At 38.8% G+C, this 13,063-nt stretch overlaps 1 protein-coding gene across 1 annotated transcript in view; it reads left to right on the top strand.

Annotated features, from left to right (window-relative positions):
* edar (ectodysplasin A receptor) overlaps positions 1 to 13,063 on the top strand; it is a 57,630-nt gene that overhangs the window by 34,193 nt on the left and 10,374 nt on the right. The window contains exons 4-8 of the mRNA XM_052143153.1: positions 753 to 934; positions 3,677 to 3,762; positions 9,098 to 9,181; positions 10,734 to 10,859; positions 11,239 to 11,313. Of these exons, the coding sequence (XP_051999113.1) occupies positions 753 to 934; positions 3,677 to 3,762; positions 9,098 to 9,181; positions 10,734 to 10,859; positions 11,239 to 11,313 (553 nt within the window). The remainder of the gene's footprint in view (positions 1 to 752; positions 935 to 3,676; positions 3,763 to 9,097; positions 9,182 to 10,733; positions 10,860 to 11,238; positions 11,314 to 13,063) is intronic.

The following is a 13,063-nucleotide window of genomic DNA, read 5'->3' as shown; positions in this document are numbered from 1 at the left end:
TCACAAAGAGTGGCCATTGATTTGTTCTCCTTGTACTTGTTGATGACCGGTGCATGATACGAGATATTTGTGTTGCACTCCTGGAAGTGTCACGACGCAGATGTGTTTGCAGTATCGGATCATTAAGAGCATTAAGATCAATCCATAATCACATACAATAAATTAACTTTCAAGGATGTATAATGTCATTATAATTAACACAGACTAATGATTGGGACAAACTGTCATGTGACACTACATTTTTGCATTAATGGCAATTTTCTACACATTTTTTTTTCCAAACCAGTTTTTCGCAACATTTGATGTATCGACACAGAGGTTGTGCGCTAGAGTTAAACGCAAAAATATGATGTCGACACTTGTGAAATTTCAGCGATAATTTGCGTTTCCATCAGATTTATTTTGATGCGCTAAAACTTTTGTATGTAAACATCGTTACTGTCACAAGTCTCCGGAACAATCTCTAACATGTGCAATGAAATGTTTTATTGTGGCGTAAATGAGTTACCAAGTGCTTCTGTTTAAGGGCCATTTCTCTCCATTCAAATGTGTCATTTTTAACATTGGCAAATCAAATGTGGAGATGATTCAGATGTAAACAAATGCTGGAATGTTCTTAGCTGTTTGTGTTTGAGACGTTGAAATACAGCACAAACTGCTTCCCATGTGGATTCAGTATGGAATGGTTTACTTATAGTTGACTTACGGTTGTGGTTTGATGTACAGCTGAATGTTTGTTTGTGTTTTGGCAGAACTGTGGCTACGGCACTAAAGATGAGGACTATAACTGCATTGCATGTCCAGCGGGGAAGTTCTCTAAAGGCAAGTATGAGATCTGCCGTCGACACAAAGACTGTGATTCGCTGTACCGCGCCACCGTGTTAACGCCCGGAACTACCGAGAGTGACGCCGAGTGCGGCGCATGTTTACCAGGGTAAGAGATCACGATGACATCACTGAACAAACGCCGAGTCTCCTTTCTAGTCTAACCTGCACTAACCATCTGCAGCAGCCAAACACAACCTAAAACCGATCACAATATCTGTTTAACACGACCATCTTCTTTCAATGATCGTGAGTTCACACACGCTGCTGTAGGCACTTCAAGGGGACGTCTGGTTTCACTTCCTTCAATGGAAATTTACAGCGTGCAGATTTTCAAAAGAACATTATTGAGTGCGTTTAATAAACTCTTAATCAACTTTTGGTTGGAGGGAAAGTCTGATATTTTCTTTTAGATTATGCTACATAATGTCTTTGATCAAAAGATTGATTTATTAATCCAGGGACACCAGTGGTTTTCTGAGGGGCATCAGTGGTTTCTGAGGGACATCAGTGGTTTTCTGAGGGGCATCAGGGGTTTCTGATGGGCATCAGGGGTTTCTGAGGGGCATCAGGGGTTTCTGAGGGGCATCAGGGGTTTCTGATGGGCATCAGGGGTTTCTGAGGGGCATCAGTGGTTTTCTGAGGGGCATCAGTGGTTTTCTGAGGGGCATCAGGGGTTTCTGAGGGGCATCAGGGGTTTTCTGAGGGGCATCAGTGGTTTTCTGAGGGGCATCAGGGGTTTCTGAGGGGCATCAGTGGTTTTCTGAGGGGCATCAGTGGTTTCTGAGGGGCATCAGTGGTTTCTGAGGGGCATCAGTGGTTTTCTGAGGGGCATCAGGGGTTTCTGATGGGCATCAGGGGTTTCTGAGGGGCATCAGGGGTTTCTGAGGGGCATCAGGGGTTTCTGAGGGGCATCAGTGGTTTCTGAGGGACATCAGTGGGTTCTGAGGGGCATCAGTGGTTTTCTGAGGGGCATCAGGGTTTTCTGAGGGGCATCAGGGTTTTCTGAGGGGCATCAGTGGTTTTCTGAGGGGCATCAGGGGTTTCTGAGGGGCATCAGTGGTTTTCTGAGGGGCATCAGGGGTTTCTGAGGGGCATCAGTGGTTTTCTGAGGGGCATCAGTGGCGGTCCAGGCTAAATGAAATCTGAACATACAGAGGGATCAAATGGGAATCTGGTGGGATGGTTTCTGTACAGAGTATGAGGGGACCCGGCTCTGAATCCTGACCACATATATACAAATAAATTATCTTTCTAATAAAGCAAATAAACTTGCTACAATGACACTAAACTGTTAGTTTGTTGTCACATTGTATCACTGACTCCACACACACTCAAATCTATCTTTCATGTTCTGTCTATATTTATTCATTCATCTGTCGTGTAATTGTCAGGATTATGTGCAGTCAGTCTCTGTTTCACATCCTGTCAGGGTTTATAATGACTGATTTACTGTACATTACCCCTTATATATCCATCTTTTCAACTCAATTATGTTCTCTTTTCTTTTGACATGCTTTCTTATTGTTCTATTTTGTTTTAGTTCTTAATTGTCTGTCACCTCTTCATCATCAGTTTTGTTGTGCTGTGATGATGGTGATCTTCCGGCACTTTCTGCTAACTCAGGAAATCACATACTTTAATAGACACAAACATTTGATTCATTACTGTCGATTTGACTCGTGCGAGGTCTAACGGATGTGATGTGGTTCATTATTTGCTCTCACTATTGAAGTCCTTAACAGAGGAAAAACATTTAATCATTTCTTTTCAGTATTTAAAGATCATTTAACTTTCCACTGACATCATTATAAACTCATACATCATATTTATGTTATCAGTTAGTCTTGATTCATCTGTAGGGATGTGATTTACTTCTGTCTCAGTCCTTTTCCATAGACAACAAAATTACTCAAAATTAAATTGATCAAAATGTATTAAATAAATAATAACATTGTGACACTATAACTTTAAATTAATTATTATTAAATCACTATTTAAATATTAAAATAAATAATTAAATACATAATGTAATTGTTAAATTATAAAACTATTAAATTAATAATTAAATAACTAAATATTTTAATAAATCACTAAATATATAATAAAAAACATTAAACAAAAAATTATTCAATTAATAATTAAATCACTAAATAAATATTGAAATAAATCACTATATAATAAAAAGCATTAAACTATTAAATCATTAATCAATAAATCACTAAATAAATATTGAAATAAATCACTAAATATATAATAAAAAGCACTAAACTATTAAATAATTAAATTAATCATTAAATCACTAAATAAATAAATCATTAAATATATAATAAAAACATTTAAATTAAGAAATCATTAAATTAATCAATAAATCACTAAATAAATATTTAAATAAATCACTAAATTTATAATAAAAAGCATTAAACTATTAAATAATTAAATTAATCATTAAATCACTAAATAAATAAATCACTAAATATATAATAAAAACATTTAAACTAAGAAATCATTAAATTAATCAATAAATCACTAAATAAATATTTAAATAAATCATTCAATATATAATAAAAACCATTAAACTATTAAATTAATCATTAAATCACTAAATAAATATTGAAATATATAACTAAATACATAATAAAATGGTTAAACTACTGTATAAAATCTATTGAAGTCATTAACAGAGGAAAAACATGTAATAATTAGTTTTCATTATTTAAAGGTCATTTACTAAATGATCATTATGTATGAAATTTTGTATATAAATAAACTTGTTTTCCTTGAAGATTCTTCGTTCATTAAACAGCGGTACTTTGACTTTCAACTCATGTTCTACTGTTTGGTCTTTCAGGTACTACATCCTGGAGAACAGACCGAGGAACATCTATGGGATGGTGTGTCATTCATGTCAGAACGCTCCACGAAACATCAAAGAGTGTAAGATCTTTAGTTTGGCCTCTAGGCCCGTCATTTGCTTTGAAAGGCCCTTCATCTCATTTGCGTCTCATCTCTGCTCCACCTGTCTCGTCTCCTCTTATTTCTGTTCAGCGGTGCATAAATACAAAATTCTATTAAACGCTTCCATTCCTCTCTGCAGAGAGGCTACACACACTTCATCACACAGAGGACACTAAAACCGAAACCAAAAACCACAATCTAGATCCACCCGCTCGAACATCAACCCAGCGCACAGAGTTCCTTTAAAGATACAAATAGCAGGTCATCAATAATCTGCGTTGAGCAGCATGCAGTGAGCGTGACTCCATCAGCGAGTGCGTTTGCGGTCCATGAATATTTGACAGATTTATTTTCCTCCTGTTGGCTCACATTCAGTGTTTGGCAGATTGTTCATAACATCATTGAGTCGCTGATTATGCGCACATACCTGAAGCGTTGACTGCATGGAACGGACCGCAGGCATGCGCTGACACACTGCAGAACTCTCGCCGTGGCCAGCTCCGGAGACGGTTACTACGGTTACGCTAATGATGGGAAAATCGTTTTGATTTCAACCTTCAGATTTAAAGGCACTTCATCTTCTCAAATTATAAAAGTAGCAGTGGGTATTTTTCATGGTTTTGCCATTTCTGAATTAGAGCAATAAATAATAACGTCTGGTTTTCATTCAGCTCTTGGGATTTGGTTTTATTTAGGATAAAATGTCATCGTTTGTGGAACAGAGGGAAACTAATTAAATCCAGCTTTCACCAACGGAGAAAGAGCCAACGTTCTTAATTGTTTTGTTTTGTTGTTTTAAAAAAGAAATCCCAGTTTGTCCTAAGTCAGATGTATTCACGTTTTACTCCATGTATCCATCCATCCATCCATCCATCGTCAACCGCTTATCCTGTGTACAGGGTCGCGGGGGGCTGGAGCCTATCCCAGCTAACATTGGGCGAAAGGCGGGGGACACCCTGGACAGGTCGCCAGTCCATTGCAGACTCCATGTATCTATAGGACAAAAATAAATATAAATCAGTTTATCATTTTCAACTGCTGTTTCTGATTGGTCAGATGGACGGTTCAAGCAAACGGAATGTCAAAAATAATCAAAACTCTCAAATAACCAAACAAACAAACAGATCAATTTGAAAAAGTGTCACAGTTTTACTGTGGGTTAGGGTTAGGGTTAGGGTAAGTTTTAACTTACGGAGCCCCTGAGAGGACAAGGTGGGAATATAATAGTTTTGCATTCCCTCACAATAGTTTTGCGTTCCTTCGCGATAAGGTTTGCGTTCCTTCGCGATAAGGTTTGCGTTCCCTCGCCATAGTTTTGCGTTCCCTCGCAATAAGGTTTGCGTTCCCTCGCAATAGTTTTGCGTTCCTTCGCGATAAGGTTTGCGTTCCCTTGCAATAGTTTTGCGTTCCTTCGCGATAAGGTTTGCGTTCCTTGCAATAGTTTTGCGTTCCTTCGCGATATGGTTTGCGTTCCCTCGCAATATGGTTTGCGTTCCCTCGCGATATGGTTTGCGTTCCCTCGCGATATGGTTTGCGTTCCCTCGCGATATGGTTTGCGTTCCCTCGCGATATGGTTTGCGTTCCCTCGCGATAAGGTTTGCGTTCCCTCGCGATAAGGTTTGCGTTCCCTCGCGATAAGGTTTGTGTTCCTTCGCAATAGTTTTGCGTTCCTTCGCAATAAGTTTTGGGTTCCTTCGCAATAAGTTTTGGGTTCCCTTACAATAAGTTTTGGGTTCCTTCGTAATAAGTTTTGCGTTCCTTTGCAATAAGTTTTGGGTTCCCTTCCAATAAGTTTTGGGTTCCTTCGCAATAAGTTTTGCGTTCCATTGCAATAAGGTTTGCGTTCCCTCACAATAGTTTTGCGTTCCCTCACAATAGTTTTGCGTTCCCTCGCAATAAGGTTTGCGTTCCCTCACAATAGTTTTGCGTTTCCTCGCAATAAGGTTTGCATTCCCTCACAATAGTTTTGCGTTCTTTCGCGATAAGGTTTGCGTTCCCTCGCCATAGTTTTGTGTTCCTTCGCAATAAGGTTTGCGTTCCTCGCATAGCTTTATGCTTCGCCATGATAAGATTTACGTTCCTCGCAATAGTTTTGGGTTCCCTCACAATAGTTTATGTTCCTTCATGATAAGGTTTATGCTCTTCAGCGATAAGGTTTCATGCTTCGCGATAAGGTTTGCGTTCCCTAGCAATAGTTTTGGGTTCCCTCACAATAGTTTGCGTTCCTTCGCAATAAGTTTTGGGTTCCCTTACAATAAGTTTTGGGTTCCTTCGCAATAAGGTTTATGTTCGCTTCACTAATAGTTTTATGCTCCTCATGATAAGGTTTATGCTCCTGCTAATAAGTTTTGGGTTCCCTTACAATAAGTTTTGGGTTCCCTTACAATAAGTTTTGGGTTCCCTTACAATAAGTTTTGCGTTCCTTCACAATAAGTTTTGGGTTCCCTTACAATAAGTTTTGGGTTCCCTTACAATAAGTTTTGGGTTCCCTTACAATAAGTTTTGCGTTCCTTCACAATAAGTTTTGGGTTCCCTCACAATAAGTTTTGGGTTCCCTTACAATAAGTTTTGCGTTCCTTCACAATAAGTTTTGCGTTCCCTCGCAATGAATTTTGGGTTCTGTCCCAATACATTTTGGGTTCCCTCACAATAGTTTGCGTTCCTTCGCGATAAGGTTTGCGTTCCCTCGTGATAAGTTTTGCGTTCCTTCGCAATAAGTTTTGGGTTCCAAACTACCAATGGATGACTAATATTTTTGGATTACTGAAGTATTTTAACATTTAAATCACCTTTAATATATTAAATAATGTAAATCTGACACTCTTTTTTTCCAGTCATAGTCATTAACTGAACATATTCCAGTAGGGGTTTCTCCTCAAAAACACGTCTGTACTGGCTTTTAGCATTTCAATGCCTCTTTAATTATTTCCCACTTTGTGGTGGCAGAAATTAAGCAGGTGGGAATGAAATTTCATAAACACAACTAAATAAAGAGCCTTTTCACAGCTCGGGGTGCAAAACTATGCCGAGCGAGACGTGGAGTGACTGGGTGAAGACATGCTCACACTCGGCAGGTAATCTGCAAATTATGCTTGCCTGCAGCGGAGGTTGCGTCCAATAATTAAGCGTTTTGAGGGAATGAAAAGATGATTAACTTGCTGCTGCTTGCAGTTCACTTCAGTGGAAAACATCTCCTGACGGCTCGTCTTCTGTCCAGTGGTTAAAAATGCCAGTAGACCTCCCAGATTCCAATAAGAGCATATGGGAGTCAGGCATCATCTGCACATTTCTAACTGTTTTCAATCATTGGTCATGTATAATATGATCTAGAAACCTTCTAATTATGCGCATAAGCTCAAGGGATTTGAAAAGAAAATTTGCCATTAAGTTAAATCGTTACTGCGAGGACTTCACAAGGCAGTTTTTATGCAACATCGGATTAATAATCGGTCTAATGAATGGCCCTTGGCTTCCTCCACACGTAAAGACTGTTACAGAAGACTTCCTGTAGTCAAACATTAGTTAGCCGAGTGCCAAAGGACTGATCGTGTTTCATAGAAACTGTCCATTTAATTCATATACAATGTGTTTGACACTCACAATGAGAAAGAAATAAGCAAAGCTGTGAAATGGAGGAGACATTTGCTGTTTCCTTTTCAAATTCCTTCCGAGTTGGTTTTAATTAAATCAATACTTAGATTAACAAATGACACGTGTAGCTGTCAGTAGAAGCGGAAGAGTTGTCAAATAGATTACATTTGTATTGTTGGATTTGACGTGTCTCATATTTACTTTCAAATAATCAGCAACTAAAACTAATATTGATTAAACACGTTTAGAATAATGATGTCTAATTTTCTATAATTAAACAAATAGAGAACGATGTTTTAATGTGAATGTAGTCACGGATACAGGGTTTGTTTGACATGACACACGTTTCACAATACAGCACAATATTTTTAATAATAAAGCATATTTTGATTCAAATAAATATATATTTTACAGCAAATTCACGTAGTATCATCCTGCTGGATCTAGTTGTTCTGTATGTGCTGTAAACAACCATTTCACATCATAACTGATACTAAATGGCTTGAAAACAAACAAATAAACAAACATCTTGTCGACATATCGGTCCGATGAGCCCGATTCAAATCCGATACTGTGTGTAAGTCATGATCCTTACTGTCAAGCTCCAGAAATGACATAAAAGAACCATAAAAACAGCATTAAAGTAGTTCATATGACTCGTGCATTTTATTGAAAGCCACTTGAAGACGTGCGATCGCTCTGAGAATCACAGAAGACTGTTTAATAAGTAAATGTATAAAATGCACACAATATTTGAGCGCTACTCGCGAACATCATCTCAGATGTAGATGCTCAATAGTTCAGTTCACTTGTAATATGCATTATTATTATTATTATTATTATTATTATTATTATTATTATTATTAGAACGGCACCGGAGGAACATTTTAAAGAAGCGAATGAAACTTCTGTGAACTAGCCCACAAACACACACACACACACACACACACACACACACACACACACACAGGACGTCCTGGTGACTTCAGAATGTCAAAATAAAAGCGTGAGGGGTTGAAGTTAAAAGTTTCACGATTGAGATATATTACTGTTGTATTTAAAGTCCAGATACAAATTGAAAATAGATTGCAAAGATAAATGTCTTCTTTTCTACTGATGACTGGAAATACTGTTAATGTTGCTGCTCCTTTATCCAGTAAACTAGATAATAGTAAAGTGTTTCTTAATAATCAATACATTTATATTGAAATAATGTGTCATTAAGAGGTTTGTGTTTCTTTAAATATTAAAGAGGACACACAATTATTTCCACACAATGATGTAAAGATATTCTAAACTCATTATGCACAAAGACAACAACAACGCTGGAATCAGATCGGGATCTAAATAAATACTTTTGCTTGATTTAAGCTGCTAAATAAGGCAGAAACGTGTCGTCCATTGCCATTTGTTCAGGTCAAGAAGTGCCCACTTAGACAGGAAGTGTCTGACTGACATGTAAAGTGACCAATCACAGTTTGTTTAGATTTACATGCTATTATCATGCCCTTTTACACATGACAGCACCCCAATTCACCACTCCAACGCTAGGATAAAGTGTGCTGATGATGCGTCGCTGTATTGCATACAATGACAATAAAGTGTCTTATGTTTAAAGGGGTGGACTGTTTCTTTTAAATCACCTTCTTAGCCACAATTATGATGTTTATGACCTTTTAAAATCATGTGACGAGATGATGCATGAAATGTGTTTATTTCACAGGCATGCGCCCAACACCTGTGATCCCAGGGCGAGCTCCCAGTGTGCCATCCAGTAGCACCACTATATTCCCACATCCAGAGAAAGGTGAGAGCATGCTGGGAAAAAAGGACCATATAAACTCACTTATAATGGATAGAGGATTCTGATTGGATAAGCGGTTTAAACACCTGTGACCAAACATTCAAACGTTACTTGGCGGACAAATCGTCCTATTTGTATTGATAAATATGACACTTTATTGAACTTTGGTGTCTTTTATCATTTGCTGCTGTTCTATAAAAATAATAAGACATGCGAGACCATGTCACAGCAATTTTACCACAGTAAAGAGGTGTTCACAAGCATCATGGCAAAATCACTAATGCACCGGCTCTCGTGGCGTATGGTTTTAATGCATCATTCCGAAATAGAGATCAACTGAACATCATTTGGTTAAAAGAATGGTGGTGGTGTAGTGGTCTAAGCACCATAACTGGTAATCTGGTAATCAGGAGGTTGCTGGTTCGATCCCCACAGTCACCACCATTGTGTCCTTGAGTAAGACACTTAACTCCAGGTTGCTCCGGGGGGATTGTCCCTGTAATAAGTGCTCTGTATAATACATTGGTACTCAGAAGGTTGCTGGTTTGATCCCCACAGTCACCACCATTGTGTCCTTGAGTAAGACACTTAACTCCAGGTTGCTCCGGGGGGGATTGTCCCTGTAATAAGTGCTCTGTATAATACATTGGTACTCAGAAGGTTGCTGGTTCGATCCCCACAGTCACCACCATTGTGTCCTTGAGTAAGACACTTAACTCCAGGTTGCTCTGGGGGGATTGTCCTTGTAATAAGTGCTCTGTATAATACATTGGTACTCAGAAGGTTGCTGGTTCGATCCCCACAGTCACCACCATTGTGTCCTTGAGTAAGACACTTAACTCCAGGTTGCTCCGGGGGGATTGTCCCTGTAATAAGTGCTCTGTATAATACATTAGTACTCAGAAGGTTGCTGGTTTGAGCCCCACAGTCACCACCATTGTGTCCTTGAGTAAGACACTTAACTCCAGGTTGCTCCGGGGGGATTGTCCCTGTAATAAGTGCTCTGTATAATACATTGGTACTCAGAAGGTTGCTGGTTTGAGCCCCACAGTCACCACCATTGTGTCCTTGAGTAAGACACTTAACTCCAGGTTGCTCCGGGGATTGTCCCTGTAATAAGTGCTCTGTATAATACATTGGTACTCAGAAGGTTGCTGGTTTGAGCCCCACAGTCACCACCATTGTGTCCTTGAGTAAGACACTTAACTCCAGGTTGCTCTGGGGATTGTCCCTGTAATAAGTGCTCTGTATAATACATTGGTACTCAGAAGGTTGCTGGTTTGATCCCCACAGTCACCACCATTGTGTCCTTGAGTAAGACACTTAACTCCAGGTTGCTCCGGGGGGATTGTCCCTGTAATAAGTGCTCTGTATAATGCATTGGTAATCAGAAGGTTGCTGGTTTGATCCCCACAGTCACCACCATTGTGTCCTTGAGTAAGACACTTAACTCCAGGTTGCTCCGGGGGGATTGTCCCTATAATAATTGCACTGTAAGTCACTTTGGATAAAAGCATCTGCCAAATGCATAAATGTAAATCTCTTTGTGTTCCAGATCCAACAGGACAAGGTCACCTAGCAACAGCCCTCATTATCGCCATGTCAACCATCTTCATCATGTCCATCGCTATAGTGATGATCATTATGTTCTACATTCTGAAAGCCAAGCCGAGCGGACAAGGTGAGATCACGGCACAGAAGAAAACCAGAACATGCAACTAGAGCTTTACTCAAACCGGAAGAGACGGTTTTCCCAACATAGTGGAATTTGGCTTTCAAAGCTTTTCAGAAGTAAATGTCCACAGTTTTTAAAGCAGTATAGAGTTACTATACATCTGTCGCAGGGTGCAGTATTTTCAGTTAATGTGTAAGTATGAAGCTGAATGATGTGTGGGTAAATCCACAGGAGGCCGCTGACCTCAGTCTGAGCGCTTCTGGACCACATTTACTTACAGATCATTCCCATATTTCAAAATCCTTCTTATTGCTTCAGACATTAAATGAACAACAGTCGGATTTGTGCGAGTAATTCAGGCTAACCGAGTCTGTTCATTTCCCAGCATGCTGTTCTGGACAGATAATAAAGACAGTTGAAGTCCAAACAAACAAGCAGGAGGAGAAGAAAGATGCTCAAGGTGAGCTAAAGTACTTCGGCTTTAAATGTGTATGTGCAATGTATTTAAAATGCTTAAAGGAATACGTGACCTTCTTTCTTCTGTGGAACAACAAACAGATGTTTGGCAGAATGTTCACACTGCTCTTTTCCATACAGTGACCACGCACTGTAAAGCTCCAGAAACGACTGAAAATGATCATAAAGTAGTCCAGGTCTCATGCATTATATCCCAAGTCTTCTGAAGTCTTACAGTAGCTTTGTGTGTGAACAAGACTGAAATTTAAGTCATTATTCACTGATAATCTTGTAATAGTGTACAAGTTACATAGACTACCTTCATGGGACTTTTAGAACTTGAGAGCCCCTCATCACCATTCACTGTAATTGTATGGAAAAGAGCTGCGTGAACATTCTGCCTAATATTTTTGGTGGTCTACAGAAGAAAGGAAGTCCTACAGGTTTATTAAGACACGAGTAAATGTTGGCAGCATTGTCATTTTTGGTTGAACTTTTCCTTTAAATGATTCGACATTGTCATAATGTGGTGAACACTCATCAGAGTGACGCGTCAGACCTCCATCGCTCATAAAAGAGGGATAAACGCAGCACATTCCAGACATCTATATGATGTCTGTGATGGTTCCTGACAGTTCTGTGGTCACATACCTCATGTGTATTGAGACTGACTCGCTGGAATGTTTAGTTAAAGACGCAGCGCTCGCTGAAGGCATGTAATGTGCAGAACTTGCCTCTACATAACGAGCAGAAAGAAATATGTCCTCAGAATTGCATTTAGACGATGATAGTTTTCACTTATAGATCACACCTGTCATTTATTCACATGAAGAACGATCTCTAACACAACGCTAGTATGAGAATGGAGATGAGTTTCATGATTCTCCAACACAACAGTGCAACAGTCTGATTCTGGAAGAAAAAATCCCATTCATTTTCTCCATTGGCGAATTGTTTATTAACAATAAATTATCAACCTTTAATAACAAACCTACCGTGAGCTTGATGGTTCTGTTGAAGACATCAGTCCATGGTATTTCAACTTCATTTAAAACAAAATCATTAATAGCAGAATTCCTGGTGAGAACTACACTACCCATAATCCTGAGAGAGATCCACCAATTAGAAAAGAGTTCTGCAGCTCCGCCCACTCCAGTGATGCAATCAAGTCTCTCTCCCTACACTCTCAAACTACAGTATATATGAATATTTAGCAATATATTGTTTCCAAACTTATAATTAACAACTTTAAATGAATCGTTTTATATTTTCACATAGTTTTTAATTCGATGACATCACTCTCAATGCATCATGGGATTGTAGTTCATTCCCTCATTAAAGATGTTAAGTACACAGTCTTGTATCTTTCACGTTTAATCTGATTTTTAAATATTTTTGTCTTCAAATCAAAGTTTGTAATGTTGTGATTCACCTCAGAGTGGGTCGGTTTGATTCATGCAGCACAACTCTTTATGAAATCACAATGGAAAAAATAAATGTGAAAAATACTTCCAGATCCAAGACGGCTGCAGAAATGGGCAGTCACTGCTGCACATTATTAAATTGGCTTGAGAAAGCAACATACTGATATATTTTTTAAGCTTATTATTCTCCATCTTAGATTTAAAATTTCTGACTGTACCTCCTCATAGAGCTTTCAAGCTACATCCACCTACTTTGCACCTGTTCTGACTCAGGTAGCAATTACTTTTCTAATGGATCCGAATTACGGTATTCCCATAGCAGACTTCCAA

Source organism: Xyrauchen texanus, chromosome 14 (assembly GCF_025860055.1).
Source record: "Xyrauchen texanus isolate HMW12.3.18 chromosome 14, RBS_HiC_50CHRs, whole genome shotgun sequence".
Taxonomy (NCBI): Eukaryota; Metazoa; Chordata; class Actinopteri; order Cypriniformes; family Catostomidae; genus Xyrauchen; species Xyrauchen texanus.
Note: the sequence above shows the minus strand (reverse complement) of the source record. Positions and strands in the feature narration are given on the sequence as shown.